This window comes from Ambystoma mexicanum, chromosome 5p (genome assembly GCF_040938575.1).
Source record: "Ambystoma mexicanum isolate Mex_15411 chromosome 5p, UKY_AmexF1_1, whole genome shotgun sequence".
NCBI lineage: Eukaryota > Metazoa > Chordata > Amphibia > Caudata > Ambystomatidae > Ambystoma > Ambystoma mexicanum.
Genome location: NC_090930.1, coordinates 1,373,082,411 through 1,373,098,693, shown reverse-complemented (window position 1 = coordinate 1,373,098,693; position 16,283 = coordinate 1,373,082,411). Strand labels below are relative to the sequence as shown.

Sequence of the window (16,283 nt, the reverse complement as noted above, 5' to 3'; positions counted from 1 at the left end):
AAACCTACTGCCTTCCCTGGCTCTCTGCACTTCTCTGGCCTCTCACTACATTTCTAAAACTCATGATATCTTGTCTTCACTCTCATCTACTCCTCACCCGCTCTGAGGCCTCCCTTGGGCCCCCTCTACCTTCACTCTGTTTCTCCCATAACACCTGATGAGGGTTCTAGACTACTCTGCTCTAACAAAGTCTCATCCAAACAGGTGCTCCCCTGCTGCTCCAGAACTATCAAGGACAACCTTGTCTCCCTTGCTCCAGGCTTGGCCAATTTCTGCAATCACTCCTTTGCTACTCGACCCTTCCCCTCACTCCTCAAGCACTCCCTTGTGCATCCTCTTATCAAGATCGCGCCTTACCTTTTGGTCAGTAGGCGGATCAGTGAGTTGCTTGCAGCGTCCGATCCCATGAGAAGCCACCGTGCCCCAGGAGATTGAGCTAGGTGCTTGGCTCTACCCAGAGAATGCAGAGCCAATCGGCAGGAGAAAAAAACCCTGGAAGAAAAAAACCTGTGTGGGGGAAAAAACCTGCGATTTCCTATGAAAAAGGTATATCTATTACCCCAAAATTCTCTTATAAACCTTAAAATGTCTTTTTATTAAACACATAGATAATAGTACTCATAAAATGATCACATTACATAAAACTCCATAAAAACATGAAAACAAATTTTTCACAAAACAAGACACAAGAATAAACACATACTGTAGGTTACTTCTCTTGATCACTAGATCAACATCATGTGAAACTTCACATTGGCGTTGTATTTCTTTTTTTTATCACACACTGATTTTCTGATTGTTTCCTAGACCCTGTCAGATGTGTTCAGTGATTTGTAAATCCTTCCAAACTGTGGTGACGACGTCCCACAGATGGCGAATTACCACCAAATGGTAACCAAAAGGGGAAAAACGAGATTTCCTTTTCTTTGGGAATATCTCTCCAAATGTCTTCTATTCTGCGTTAGATAGAGGTGAAAAAATATATAAGATTCCTTCAATATTTCCACTGTACCCTTCAGATGGGACACGTGGCTCAAAGATGCATCAGAGGACAAATATTAGGCTGCTTATTTAGTCTGTATTTTGTAGCTGGTCTTCTGCAAGTTCTACAGAGCTTGCATCAAAAGGCATAAGTCTGTCCCAGTGTAGATCTCAATTTGAGATCCCTCCATCGATCATAAGTTTCCCTGCTCGCGAAAACGAGCAGGGAAACTTATGAATTGAGATCTACACTGGGACAGACTTATGCCTTTTGATGCAAGCTCTGTAGAACCTGCAGAGGACCAGCTACAAAATACAGACTAAATAAGCAGCCTAATATTTGTCCTCTGATGCATCTTTGAGCCACGTGTCCCATCTGAAGGGTACAGTGGAAATATTGAAGGAATCTTATATATTTTTTCACCTCTATCCAACGCAGAATAGAAGACATTTGGAGAGATATTCCCAAAGAAAAGGAAATCTCGTTTTTCCCCTTTTGGTTACCATTTGGTGGTAATTCGCCGTCTGTGGGACTTCGTCACCACAGTTTGGAAGGATTTACAAATCACTGAACACATCTGACAGGGTCTAGGAAACAATCAGAAAATCAGTGTGTGATAAAAAAAAGAAATACAACGCCAATGTGAAGTTTCACATGATGTTGATCTAGTGATCAAGAGAAGTAACCTACAGTATGTGTTTATTCTTGTGTCTTGTTTTGTGAAAAATGTGTTTTCATGTTTTTATGGAGTTTTATGTAATGTGATCATTTTATGAGTACTATTATCTATGTGTTAAATAAAAAGACATTTTAAGGTTTATAAGAGAATTTTGGGGTAATAGATATACCTTTTTCATAGGAAATCGTGGTTTTCAGACACATATCAGCATACCTTCTTTTTTGGAGAATATATAGCTTAACCGTGTGGTAAGAAGCGTATGATCCCCCTCTACACGGTCCAGGCCGATTGAGAACAGTGGAAAAAACCTGCACCTATGAATCAACAACCAAGTAGGTCCTTGCAGTTCCAGCAGTAGGTAAGCTGACACTGCTCAAGGTGGTGTTTGAAGGAGGATCCAGGAATGGAGGTGGCATATGAGGGGAAAAACAAGCAAGCCAGAAGACGAGGAAAAGTCAAGGAAGGAGGACAAGGCAAGGAAAAGGGAAGAAGAGAGGAATATCGCCAGTAGGGCTAACCAGAGACAACAATCGTTACTGCAACGGAGAGAAGTTGCAACACACTGAACGCTGGACAGGAAGCCTTCATATGAAATTGAATGGAGGTTGTTCTGGATCTGTGATGTCACACTGTCGTGCTACGTGAGCATCGTACTAATTCCTCCATCTTGTAAGGGGCGAACGTGGCGCCAACATTGCCATAGTGACCACTTCCGGACCACCGGGACATAACGAATCATGACACCTCTCCTCAAAAAGCCTTTACCTTCTCTTGCTATTCACCTCATTTTCTGCCTCTTCTCATATATGCTTTCAACTTTCTTTCCTCTTTCACCCCCCTTTCTCATGCATCTCTCAGACTGCCTTTCTCTCCACTAAGCCTCCCCTCTATTTCTTTTTCACTCTAATTTAGAATGAATTTCTCTCCTATTAGTCCAGGTTTCTCTCTGTTCTATCCTTCTCTTTCCTCACATTCAGTCTCACACTCTTTTCCCCAATCTGTGCCCCTCTGCTCATCTTTCATGTTCTCTCCCTCTCATTCTCTCACTTACTCCTTTAGTGTCTCACAGCCTTCTTTCCATTAATGTTCTTTCACCCTTTGTGCTTGCTCTTGCTTTCTCTTCTCCTTTTCCCAGTTCTTCTGTGTCTCTTCCCTTGCCCTCACACCCCGTTTACCCAGTTATATCTAATCTTTTTATCAGATTCTGTCAGCCTTTCTTGCATGTGTCTCACTCACTGTCCTTTTCGCTGACCACCCTTTTTCTCTGTATCCCTGTGTCTTTCATAAGGGGCCTATAGCATGGTAAGGAGGTTTTGAAATTCCATGGGGGGAATTAATGTGTGGGAATGAGTAGATTTAAATTGCATTATTTGACATATATGTTGACTTTTACTGAAAAGGGTGCTTAAAAAGGTTTTGAAAATGTGTTTCCCCTTTGACATGCTTCTCTGTTTCTTGGCTGGCAGCCACAACTACCCTAGTGTTTTAGTATAGACAGAGGCCTGAGCTCCTGTGTCTAACAAGATGAATGCTTCTGAAAACACAAAGAAAAAAAAAGAAACACATCGTGGATTCACTTCCCAGGTGTTTTTCTGAATTTTCCAACTTATCCTCTTCCTCCTATAACAAAGACCATGCCACACTGCAAATAGAAAAGCCCCACCAGGTGAGCCAGCCCCCCAAAAGGTGTCCAGCTACATTAAATGTGGGTGGAGACCTTTTTGCTATGGTAATGAACCCTGGGTTGGGGACTTTCACACATCTCATAGCTCTCAACTCACCCGCTTTTGGCGGGTGTCAGCCGCCTTGCAAAGGGCTGATTCACCCGCCAAGCCTCCTGCACGCCCATTCATTCCAATGGGCGTCTCACCCGCCAAAAACAAAATCGGGTGATTTCACCCGCCTTTGCGAGACAAATGGTTGAGAGCTATGACATCTCATTGACAAAAAGTATAATTATAAGTGTGCACTGCTGATAAGAGAAAGCGATGCAGCAAGTCATTAGAAGGCTGCAGGCCGCCGAGTCCCTGCCAGCGTGTGTCATTGCATGACAATAGCAATCGGCCCCAGCTTCAATGTGTGTGAAAAAGCTGTGAAAGGACGGACGTTAGTTCTGCTGTCATGCTTGTTTTTAAGGCAAGCACACAATCAGGGTGATAAGCTGACCAAAACCGCAACAAGTGAGCTGACAAAATTATATGCGACTTTGGGAAAATAGAAGGCCAAAGCCGCTTACAATAAAAACACAGAGCAACACTGTCTACAAGTATTACAAGCCTCCAATCCATGCCTACAACTCCCGGGATGCCCTGTGTTTGTGATGTGATGCCCCTCATTCCCAGTACCCAGCATACATTGCGCTGAATTTCTTTCATTGGTGTCGAATTGAAACCCGAAGAACAACACAGAGATTTTCTTTTTGGAGCCGTTGAATGGATCGAAATTTCCGAGTCTCAACTTGTGAACAAACACGGGTAAGAGGAGGAGAGGAGAGGAGAGGAGAGGGGAGGGGGAGGTGGAGGTGGAGGTGAGTCGGAGGGGCAGGGGGCAGAGGGGAGGGGAGCCAACGCTTCATTGAAGCAGCAGCTGGGGGCATTGGGGAGACACAGGGCAGTTGGAGAGGGGGCACTTAAGAAGGAGAGACCTGCTGCATGTGGGGAAAGAGAAAGAGTTGGGAAAGAAGGGGCAGTTGGGTAGATTAGTGACTGGTGAAGAGTTTGGTGAGAAGGGGTGGTGGAAGGAAGGGTGGCAGCTGAGGGAGAAGAGGGGTGGGGAATTTGGGAAGAGAGGTGTAGGGTGCTGTTGGAGGAGAAAAGGGGTGGGGGCAGTTGCAGGAAGAAGGGCACAGTTTGAGAAGAGTGGTGGGGTAGTTGTGGGAGAGGCGGGGCACAGTTGGGGAGAAGAGGACTGCAGCAGTTAGGTAGAAGGGGGTGCGAGAGAACAGCAGTGGGGCAGTTCAGGAGGAGAAGAGCATAGTTGAGAGAAGAGAAGGGTGGGGGCAGTTTGAGGCACTTGGGGAGGGGTGGGGAAGTTGGCGGGAGAAGGGGCTGTTATGTTTCCTTGTTCAATAACGATGATCAGGCATGGCAGTAATTCATCAAGTAATTTATTTTAAGGAAGTCCCCGGTAGGCAACTTCCATCATCAGGCCACCATCTCGTTACGTTCTGCTTAGCTTTCCAGGTGAAATCCAGAACAGACAAGCAGAACGTTCTCAATGGAATTGTATAACATTCTACACTATAACACCTCCCTTCCCAAACATTCAAGGAAATGTAATCTCTACAACTATGTACAGATAAAATTGATGTAAACTCTAACTAAGCTAACCAAAGGAAAAAAACTATGTACAGGAATCATTCATTGTGAATAGTCCATCAGACATTTTTGAATTTAACAGTAACTATGTACAGGGTTCATACATTACCAATAGCATGCTAGAACGTTCTCAATGGAATTGTATAACATTCTACACTATAACAGGGGCAGTTTAGAAAATAGTTTGGGGAGAAGGTCATGTGAGGAGAAGTTTGAGGATAAGAGGTGGTGGTGGAAGTTGGGAGGACATTGCGGGGTGAGGGCAGTTTGGGGACAGTGGGGGTGGGGGACGTTGGGAGGACATGGGCGGTAACCTGGGGGGTTGGGACAGTGGGGGCAGTTGAGAGGACATGGGGATTGGGCCAGTTGGAGGTCAGGCGTGTGGGGGCAGTTGAGGGGGAAAGGGGCTGGGGAGAATGGGGTGGGGCAGAAATGTTAGTTTGGGGAAGAAGGGATGGGCTCTTGGAGGAGAAGGGATAGGGCAGCTGGGGAAGAAAGGCAGCTGCTGGGGGAGATGGGGCAGTTGGGGGTGGAACGGCATTTGAGGGAGAAGGATGGTTGGGTGAAGGGAGCTGGTGTGCAGTTGCAGGAGAAGGGGCAGTTGGAGAAAAGTAGTGGGGTAGTTGTGGGAGAGAGGTGGGGCACAGTTGGGGAGAAGAGGACTGCAGCAGTTGGGGAGAAGGGGCAGTTGAGAAGGGGGTTTGGGGAGAAGACCATTTGAGGAAAAGTAGGTAGGGCCAGTTGGTGTGACAAAGGGGGATGGGGCAGTTGGGAGGACATAGGGGTGGGGGCAGTTGGGAGGACATGGAGGGTAGTGGGGGTGGGGCAGTTGGGGGAAAGGGGATGGGGTAGTTGAGGAATTGGGATGTGGGGGCAATTGGGAGAAAGGGGGCAGTGTGGGAGAAGGGGGGTGAGGCAGTTGGAGAGAAAGATGATAGTGGGGAGAAGGGGGAGGGGCAGTTGAGGTAGAAATGTGGAGTGGCCGTTGACTATGATCAATGCCATTATCCCATTGTATTGTATTGTATTTGGTTATTTATATAGCGTTATTTCCCCACTTGTGTGTTCTCAATGCACTTTTTGGGTTGGAAAGCCCTCAGTGACCGTATTCAATGTGGTAGAAAATTCTAAAGAGTTTAGATTAGGAGATGCATGTGTGCATTTTTGCTGGTCTAGGACTTGGGTGGCTGGCTAGGCTTGACTAAGCTGCCCTAAGAGAGGTCAGGCATGTGGGTGGGTGCCATTGGTGGTTTGCAATAGATTTCTAGTGTTGAGAGATTTGCCGTATGCTAGTGGCAGAGGTGTTGAGGTACGTCAGGTGTTTCAGTATGGATGGCTTTATGTACTGCTGGAGTGATCTTTGTCCAGCGTGATCTTGTTATTCATGGTCTCTCTAGTCCAAGGGTCTGAGTCTGCAGTGAGGTCGGTGGGTTTGTAGCGGTGTGCCTTAGTGGGGGCTGTGGGCTTCCCTGGTCTATTGTCTCATTATTCATGGTCTCTCTTGTGCAAGGGTCTGAGGGGCAGTGAGCGTGGGTGAGTTAATTGCGGTGTGCCACAGCGAGGCTGCTGGTTTCGCTGGTGTATTTTTCGCCCCATGTTGTACCGGGACTGGGTGAGGTGAGATGGGTTGGTCTGGCGAGGAGGGGGTGGGCGAGGTGTGAGGGTTGCACATTGAAGGAGTGTTGCAATGTGTTGGATGGGGTATGAAATGACTGCAGTGGATCTCATTGGGCCTACTGGTGCGCCATCGTGGTGGTCTGCTTCGGCCAGTGTGTGGCATGGTACCTGGGATTGAAAGCCTTGTATGGTAGAAGAGTGACCTAGGTTTCACAATACAGTCAGTTTCACACAGTAATAGGCAGAAATGGGGAATACACCTAGAATTGAGAATCCTGTATAGTGGGAGGGATGCCTAGGTTTCACAGTATAATAGTCAGATACGGGGAAAAAACCTAGGGTTGAGAGTCAAGTATAGAGGATGAGAGACCTAGGTTTCAGAATACAGTAGGCTTTGCAGTACAATCGGCAGATATGGAGAACACACCTCGGATTGAGAATCCTGTATAATGGGAGAGAGGCCTAGGTTTCATAATACAGTAGGGCTACGGGAGAAACACATCTAGATTTGACAGTCCTTTATAGTGGGATAGGGGCCTGAGTTTCACATTATAGTAGTTTTCATAGTATGGTAGACAGGTATGGGGAAAACACCTAGATTTGAGAGTCTTCTATATGCACAGTTCTATTTCAGTGTGGCTCAGGCTAATATTCACAACTACATTTCAATGTGGCAGAGGCCAATATTCTCAGTTCTATTTCAGTGTGGTGCAGGCTAATAATCAAAGTTCTGTTTCAATGTGGCGCAGGCTAAATACAGTTCCAAATGCAGTAAGTTTCACAATAAAATATGCAGAGATGAAGGATACAAATAGATTTGAGAGTCCTGTATAGTGGGAGAGAGGCCTAGGTTTACAGTACAGTAGGTTTCACAATATAGTAAAAGCACAGGTTCCAGTCACACTGCACCAAAAGTAATTATTTGTAAACTGCTTAAGTTGCAGAAATCTTTAATTGAACATGTACAGCCTGACATGTGTGTCGAGAGTACCATGCTCTTCCTCTGAGGCTGATTGCATATCAGATAATGTAAATCATTTAACACCAAACAGATAATATAAACAAAATGGTTCAATGATCATAAATCAAAAGAAAAAGAAAAGGGGGGGTTGGTAAGGCGGACAAGCACAATAATTAATCAGCCATATTTGTGACATGGAAATATATACATGAAAATACATCAACCGTCGTCATTATATTGCATTCAAAAATAAGCAAAATACAAATATACTCCCAATGGGTAAGAAAAAAGGAAAAACAAATACTGTAAATGTAATATTTTCCCATCGAAGAAAGAAACACAAAAGAGAGAAAATAAAACAGAATATTCATCAGTGAGTATTCCGTTTTAGGGTGCATGGGTGAAATAAAATAAAGCAGATGCTCACTAGAGCCTATTATATATTCCCAACCAATTCGATGTAAAATACCTTGTCTCTGAGTAGGATCTGATAAGATCAGTGGTTGGACAGTACATGAGAGGTATCCTGATTGCCAGCCAAAATGTATTAAACTGTGGCAGACAAACAAACAATGCCAGTGTTGTTGTTAAATGGAGGGCAAATGTAAGATCTAGTTTAGCAATTTGATTGCAGATAATTAGTACCAAAATTTAAAATAACTTGTCCAAAAAGTTGACGAGGACATACCTCTAATTCTTCGCAATTGCGGAATATTACTGCATTTGCAAAGACCATGTCGGTTTAGGTATGCGGTCGATCATCAATGTAGAAAATGGTTGATGATCGGATGCGAGAACATGTGGGAAGAAAAGGAAAGTAGAGCAAATGTGAGCGGATGTGAGTGAATCATAATCTCATACCATCATTAGGTCCTGAGACGTGCGCTCGACCTATGTCTGAGCGGGGTCTAAGGGACTGTGTTACAATCGTGTTACCTTGGTGGTCGGCTCGTCTGGTGTAGTAGTCCCCACGCAAGTGCCGGGCCGTTCATGCTCAATATGTTGACTATGGCTGACTGGCCCGTTAGTAGCATATACCTGAAGTGGCATGGCTGCGCCGCCATCTTGGGTGTGTATTCATTCTTTGAACGCCCTTACTGAATACAGTGTGGGCAATTCTAATTGCATGTATTTAACATGATGCGTTAATATGCCAGAGCTGGAAGACATTATAAATGCCTCCACCAGATTTCCTAACTATTTACAATCCTATTGGATATTTTAAAATGGCACATAGCGATTTTTCACAAGATCCCTAACTTAAATAACAAGTAACCGTGAGTGTTGCCGACTATAAGAGCGTATATATGCACAGAAAGGAGACTACGCTATGACTTCAATAACACAGACTTGTTATATAATGATATGAGAACGAGAAGTCAAAAAAATTAAAACACCCGAACTACATGACACCTGCTCGATTGAAACACCCATGCTCCTCATATTGAAACATTTGTCATTAAAAATGAGATGTATAGTAGGCAGAGATGTTAATGTTAACGGATATTTGTACTGCACACTATGTAATACTGGTACTGGCTAATATTCATGATCCTGTCTTGAAGTGATACAAGCCAACATTTACAGTCCTGTCTAGATGTGACACAGGCTAATATTCACGATCCTGTCTAGTTGTTAAGCTGGTTAGTGTTAATATCCTGGCCTGCTATCTTCTGAGGGTAGATTGAGTGGCAGAACTTCTGGAGTAGAGTGATTTCTCTACTCCCCACCCAGGCCACACCTACCTTGATGGTTGCTGCTGGTTGACTGCAGGCCTCTGGCCTCCCCTGCTGATATCTGCAGACACTGTCTGGAGCCGCTACTGTAGGAAGCCACCCTTTGCCTTGGGGCCCTTAGCTGACAGGGCTGCCAGCAGAGGGCTGCAGCGATGGAGCCAATCAGGTGAGGGGACGGGAGGGAGAAGGACGGGGGGACCATGGGGGAATCCAGTGCGCATGGCGCGAGTTCAAAAACAATAATGCCCAAAAACATGGCAAACGCATTCAGGAGCCCTAGGTGGCTCTCACTCACCTCCAATTCACCAGCAAATGACGGAGGGCCTTCACCCACCCCATATATTCTTCATTGAATCCCATTCCTGACCTTACGTCCATAGGGACTGCCTGGAGATCGAGTCGAATACCTTCTCGGGATCGACTGATAGGATAGCCATTGGGTACTCAATCACACTGGCCCGCCTATTGCAATGTGCACCCAACAAATGTCCATTCTAGTGGAGCACCCTGGCATGAAACCGCACTAATCCGCATGCACCAGTGCCGGCATCACCTGAGCAGACGATTTGCTAATGCTTTCACAAGGATCTTTGCTTTGGTGTTAATCAGTGATATCGACCTGTAGCATTCCATATATATGGGGGGTTTATCATGCATTTCCATTCTTAATGGGAGACTACAACTCAGGATGACATAATTCCTCACAGACCAAACTAAAACCGTTCAACTTTCCACATCTCTCTCTTGGGTTAAACCAAAATCTCCCTCTTGGATTAAACCCACACCTGAGAAGTAGCACATGGATCACCCCCATCTCCACTTAAATGCCTCCTATACGAAAGCCCATCAGCAAGCATAGAATAACATGCAATTAGGCAGATGACATGCATATAGCACCTCATTACAAGTTTGGTTTTATCTCGGCGTAAATCCGTTAAAATACCACTAAAGGGATTAACGGTTACCTCCACTTGCCCTGGCAGAATTGCCACCAGATTACAAGCGGTGGTATGGTGGTGTCAGTCCCTGTTCATGGAGCCCATAGGGCTACATGGGGATTTCGGCAGAATGGCAGTTTTTGGGTAAGAAAAGTGGCTGCATTAGCTCCAGCTTTTTATTGGCAGTTTTTCCTCCACCTTACCTCCAAACCCATAGTTCAGAGGTGCGGTAATGCGGCTCTGCTGTGGTAGCTTATTACAACTGCATTACCACAGTTGTTGGCCATACCGTCAAACTCATAATGGGGCCCATAGTTCTCAAACTCTTATCAAACAGAAATAAAGCAACCCACTCTTGCCAGATGCCTCATGATGTGGACACATGGATGACACAGAAGAGACTGAAACCTAACAAACACAGTTGCTCCATGAGGTATACAACCACTAATACAAACCCCTGGTCAAATGAAATATGAGACTATGTACACATTTCTATATTGGTCAGAAACTCTACAATATTGATTCTTAATGGATGTTTAACCTTAGAACCTCAAATACACGATCTAGTCAAACAAGGGTTGACAAAATAAAACGTTTAATTTTGTGTAGACCTCAGAACTGTAGTTTCCAAGGACTACCATAATGGTACTGCATGGCCATAAAATGTCAACGACTACCAAAGGGTGTTAGTAGTTGGCAAGGTTTTGTCAGTGCCTGACAAATGTCTATGCAAGGGCCAAGGCTGTTTTAACATGAATTCGGTGTAAGGAACACATGCAAAGAAAGGGGCAGAATTAATCCAAAAGAAGATCCCGTAGGGTTCTACCACCTTTTTCTGGCAATACCACACTCCTGACACTGCCTTGCTACTTCAAGAAACAATATGGAGGCTCCTTGCTCACAATTATGACCACCAAACTAGATCACTCTACTGAAAGACATTGTTAACCTTCAGGACCGCCTCACTTTTCAGAAAACACCCCAGACCTGGCATTTTGCCAGGCCCTAAATTGATGTGCCTTCTCACTTTCTGTTGGGGGTCTGGGATTGGTCCTTCCCTACTTTATCTGGGCCAATGGCCCACTCCTGGCCCTGACAATGCCTCACTTTCCCCAATTCTTCTACTGCGGCGGACCAGAGCGGAGACATGGATGCCTGCACGCTTCCATATGGAGGCTCTGCAATGCAAACTTGCATTTAACTGCAGGTAAGCCCCTCATGGGCTGGACGGAATGGCACGTGATGCCGCCTTGGCAGACTTTAACATTTGCAGTAAATTATTGCGTGACTTTTACAATCTGGTTCATGCAATTTGGTTAACTTATTTTAGCAGATGCGTGGTCTGCTGTTTGTTGTAGGATGTGTTGGCTTCTTCATGCTACACGAGGCAAGGCCATTCCAAGATGGCAGTTTCCTTTGTTTGAGCACCAGTGTGCCTTCTCACTTTCTGCTGGGGGCCTGGGATTGGTCCTGGCCCACTTCATCTGGGCCAATGAGGAGGCCGGCAGGCTTGGCCTTCCCTCCTCACAAGGGCCACTCGTAAGGCCCTGTCTACCCCTGTCCACTACGGTACGCCACTAGCAACCCTTCTCTGTGTCCCATGAGTGTGTCTTTTTGCTCCCCGTCAGTGTCTCCTTGTTCCCCCTTTACCCCCGCTAGTGTCTCCTTGTTCCCCCTTTGCCCCACCAGTGTCTTTGTTCCCCTTTGCCCCCTGCCAGTGTCTCCTCATCCCCCGCCAGTGTCTTTGTCCCCCTTTGCCCTGCCAGTGTTCTCCATTTCCCCCTGTCCATATCCCCCTGCCAGTGTCTAATCCCACCCCCCACTCCCTGCCCCTTTCTAGTGTCCCTTTGCCCTTGTGATGGTCTATTGCCCGTCCCCTTTCTTACCTTTACGCCCTGTGTCCCCCTCCTTTCTCCTCCCTCTCCCCCATTATATCCTCCTTTGCTTCCCATCTTTTCCCTCCTTCTGTCAATTTCCGGCAATACCCCAATTGCCGTCAGGCATAGTAATTCGTAGCTGCCTGTCTTTGCATCCTTCTTGCCCCCTACACCTCCCCCTCCCCACAACTATTAAACTATACCATAGCACTTACTTTTATCATTGGTTTCTTGAACCCTGATAACAGCTTGTCTATCCCCCTTACCCTTCTTGTCTTCTCCTCCCACTCCCCCCCAGCACTATCCCAAACAGTCATTGACCTTAATGGATAGTCACTTGTTTTGTTCCCATCCTTACCCTTTCTCTCCTCCGCCCCCCCTCTCGTCCTCCCCCCTCCTCTTGTCACTCTTGCACTGCAACAATTGTCCTCAGACATAGTAATGTTACTGCTAGTTCTGTCTCCTTTCTTCCTCCCTCTCCTCTCCCTTATTGTTCCATGCACGTGTACTATCTGTTATGATTTGATAGTTATTTTCCACATTCTGAACTGTTTCAAGGACCTGTAAGAATGTACCTGTATTCTCCCATGTTCCCTCCCTCCTTGAAGCACTTTGAAACACATTGTGTATAGGTACTATACAAATATCAATCAATCAACACAAACTTGATGAACAATCTATAGAACTGAACCACCTAAATGTACATTGAGAGCAAACAAGCCAGATGGGATAGGCACGATGTAAGGAGTCTATGGTTGGGTCATGTCTGTGCAAACTGGCTTTATTTCTCCAAACCTCTATCACTTTTGGGGAGAGGGTGGGTGGGGGCATTCTATGTCACAAGGGCACACCAACTAGCTTTTTGTGGGTGGTCTACAGAGGCGTCTGGCTTCTCGTTTATGCTGCAAGGATACAGAAATTAGGTACTCCCCTTCTGAGGCGAGGCAAGGGCTGGCAGGCTTGCTGTTGTGCTCTCAAGCAAAGGGACAGGGTTTGCAGGAGTTGTGGAGGTTGGATGACAGCGAAGGCTAGCTGCTGGTGTGTTTTGGTGGGAAAGGAGAAATACATCAAGGTATTGCAGTGAGTAGGAGGTGAGTGGCGGTGACACGCAAGAGGCAAGTATACTTGTGTTGAGGTAGTTGTATGGCATGACCTTGTAGGGGTTCAGGAGAAGGTGCTGTCGGGGCTGAGTGGTAGTAGGCAAGGACTGGTGTAAACCATTTAGTGGGGAATGGTGGAATGGCATTCCTGTAGCTATCGAATGGTGTTCCTGGTGGTGTAGTTCAATTGGGCCTAGATGTGTGGATGTGATCGTAGTGCATACTGACTGGTGGTGGAGTGGAACAAAGTGGCATGAGTCAGATTCCTACATTTGCTGGGTTTAGAAAGGATTGAGGAGGCAGGACATGAAGGGATAATTGGCTGAAACAAGAACATGTGATCTGATTCCTAGAGATGGCAGATGCTGGCAATGGTTCTTAGCAGAATGGGGCATGGTGAGAGAGCCAACTGCTATATTTATGTTGATTGTGTAAGTAGGTGTTTGGGTAGGAGAAGCCAAGTGTATGGTAGTAGTGTTTGATGACAGTAAGAATTGATGGTAGGGGATGTATTGGTAGGGGGTGGTCTCTATTGTCTTGTGAGTTGGAGGTCATTATGGTGTAAGGAGGCAGGGATCAAAAGTAAGATTGGATAAGAAGGAGCTGAAAGCATCTGCTGGGTATCAAGTGTTACCCAGTGAGCAGGACCTACCACTGGGGAACGAGGAGCTATAACAGTGTTCAACAAGTCAAACTGCCACCTAAGATGCAAACTGGGCATTTTAGTCAATAGTTTGACTCATTATGCTTTAAATGTCTTATAGTTGTGTTCTAATGCATATTTATATAATGTCCCAAAAGCACAAACTTAACATCACATAGGTATGTATGTTCAGCATCAGTTGGCTTGGGCAGCCAAACGTAGCTCCTGGTAGCGTTGTAGTCAAGATAACCAGGTTCTAGGCTAAAAGTAGGAGCTAAAAAGATCCCAACTCCCCTCATTTCCCAACCCAGATGAGGAGGTAGTGTTGTTAGGTATGAAGGTATAAAGTGGCACAAAATAATTTTGCATTCTGCTGCAATATCACAGGACTCATATTATTTATTAAAGGAAGAGCTTCAGCAGTTTAAAAGAGTTGATGACTTATAATACTGAATTGTTAGAAATGTGCAATAAATTCTGCATGCACCTAAGGGCTATTTGCACTAATCAGACTTGCTAGTCCTGCTCTTCCGACCCACCACTTCCTCAAGGAAGACACATGGCCGACTCCCTAGATGACATACCTGTGCAGCTCCTGCTCCATATCTATCGCCATTTCTCTTGTTTAACCCTGATCCTTTAGCTAGGAGGTGGCTCTCTGTGGACCCAATCAATCCTAAAGTAGTTAACCTCCCATATCCTGTCCACCTCACTGTCACTCCCTCCCCCTGTAAAAATAGCATAACACTTTTTCTTTTCCATAACCAAGTGCATAGCTAACCCTAACTAAAGGCAGCTGAAGACAGCTAATACAGTTAGTGCACATTGTTGGGGCCCACGGCTATCCTGATAAACACAGTACTGTTGGGTATTTTGTGTAGATTTGGGGCCTGGCGGTATTTTCTTACCGCCGAAAAATAATTTAGCAACAATCACTCCTTGTATTCAGATTGGGCCATATACAACAATAATACAGTGGACATGCATTATTTCAGCACACAGACATGCGTGGTTGATATGCGTGGTTGGTATGTGTGATTGGTGGTATTTTGGTGAGCATAATTCCTTTGTTTTATTTGTGGCCCCAATATCCAGAACCCCTTATTTTTGTTTAGATTTTTCGTGTAATCACTAGAGAGACCTCAGGCTTGCATTTCAGGAACACCACATTTTCATTTTTAGTGTGCCACCATGGGCAATTTCTCTTGTCTTATCTACGGCAGCGAGCTATCATGTGGTATTCTTCACTATCTTATATACGGTAGTGAACTATGTCCCGGGCCTCCCTTTTTGCCGACTCATAGACCTCCGGCAGACTACAACACACAGTTATTTATAATTGCTCATACTGAATTACATTGTGCACACGGCTGCAGCCAAATCTTATGTTTAGCTACCATGAAAATGACAAATGCACTGTCTAAACATCTCCCCACATCATCAGCACTGTATTGGTAAATATAAAACACACCACCCGTCTGCTTTCAGATATTTTTGTGTATTATAAAAGTTGCATTTAAACATGATCTCACTCTTTACAGAAATAAATGAAATAGCACATTAACAGCATTATCTGTGATACACTGAAAAGAGAGTGGCGAAGACAAGAACTCAATAAACATTAAACACGTGAGTAAAGCACAGGAATCTCCTTTCCTACACTGACTGAATATTCTCGTACACACTCAGCCCCCACACCTCAGCGAGATAATTACCAGGCTTATTTAGCATGTTACTTCTTTGGCTGTTCTCCTTCTGGATGGGTTCACCCAGCAAGGACAAGCATCTGCCATCACTCGAACTAGGACTTGTTGACTGGAAAAGCCAGTCTCTGCAACCAAGTTGAATCTGCTTTAGGAGTCAGGCCTCCCCAGCTGTCAACCCCGTCCTTCTTCGAGCTGTGTCAAGATGTCTCTCCCTTTCTTCCCCCAGATTCTGCAGCAAAGCCCTAGTCACAGCCTCCAACATGATGCTTGATGTAACGTGCTCCAATCAGAATCAATCATGTTCTATCCTCCTACTTTTAACAATGGTTCTTCTTGTACAGTTGCAACTGTAACAAGCTGATTTCCTGCTTATTCGAAGTCTTTGCTTCCTGCAGTTACTGTGGACAGAGCACAGGAAGGCAAAGAAAAAAAAACGTGAATGTGTGTATAAAACTGATTTTCAGAGTCTGCCTCTTTTTGCAGTGAAGATTTTATTAATGAGTTATAATGATTAGTCTTGTTAGTGAGATTAGTTTGTTAATTACCAAATGTGTCTCTTGCAACATAGGCATTCGAGGTGAGAAATGGTGTGCATTTTGAAGGTACAGATGTGTGCTTTTAACTGTGAAAAATGTATTTGCATTTTATATGTAAAAATCGTTTTTGACTGAATAACCTGCCCTTACTTATATGTACATGTTACACTGGCAACACATTAGCTTGAAAC

The 16,283-nt window shown here is 45.1% G+C and overlaps 1 protein-coding gene across 1 annotated transcript in view; it reads left to right on the top strand.

Moving 5' to 3' along the window:
- The first annotated feature begins 4,015 nt into the window (after positions 1 to 4,015).
- LOC138481579 (uncharacterized) overlaps positions 4,016 to 16,283 on the top strand; it is a 34,834-nt gene continuing 22,566 nt past the window's right edge. Inside the window, exon 1 of the mRNA XM_069613783.1 lies at positions 4,016 to 4,135. Coding sequence (XP_069469884.1) covers positions 4,094 to 4,135 — 42 coding nt within the window. The 5' untranslated portion in view covers positions 4,016 to 4,093. The remainder of the gene's footprint in view (positions 4,136 to 16,283) is intronic.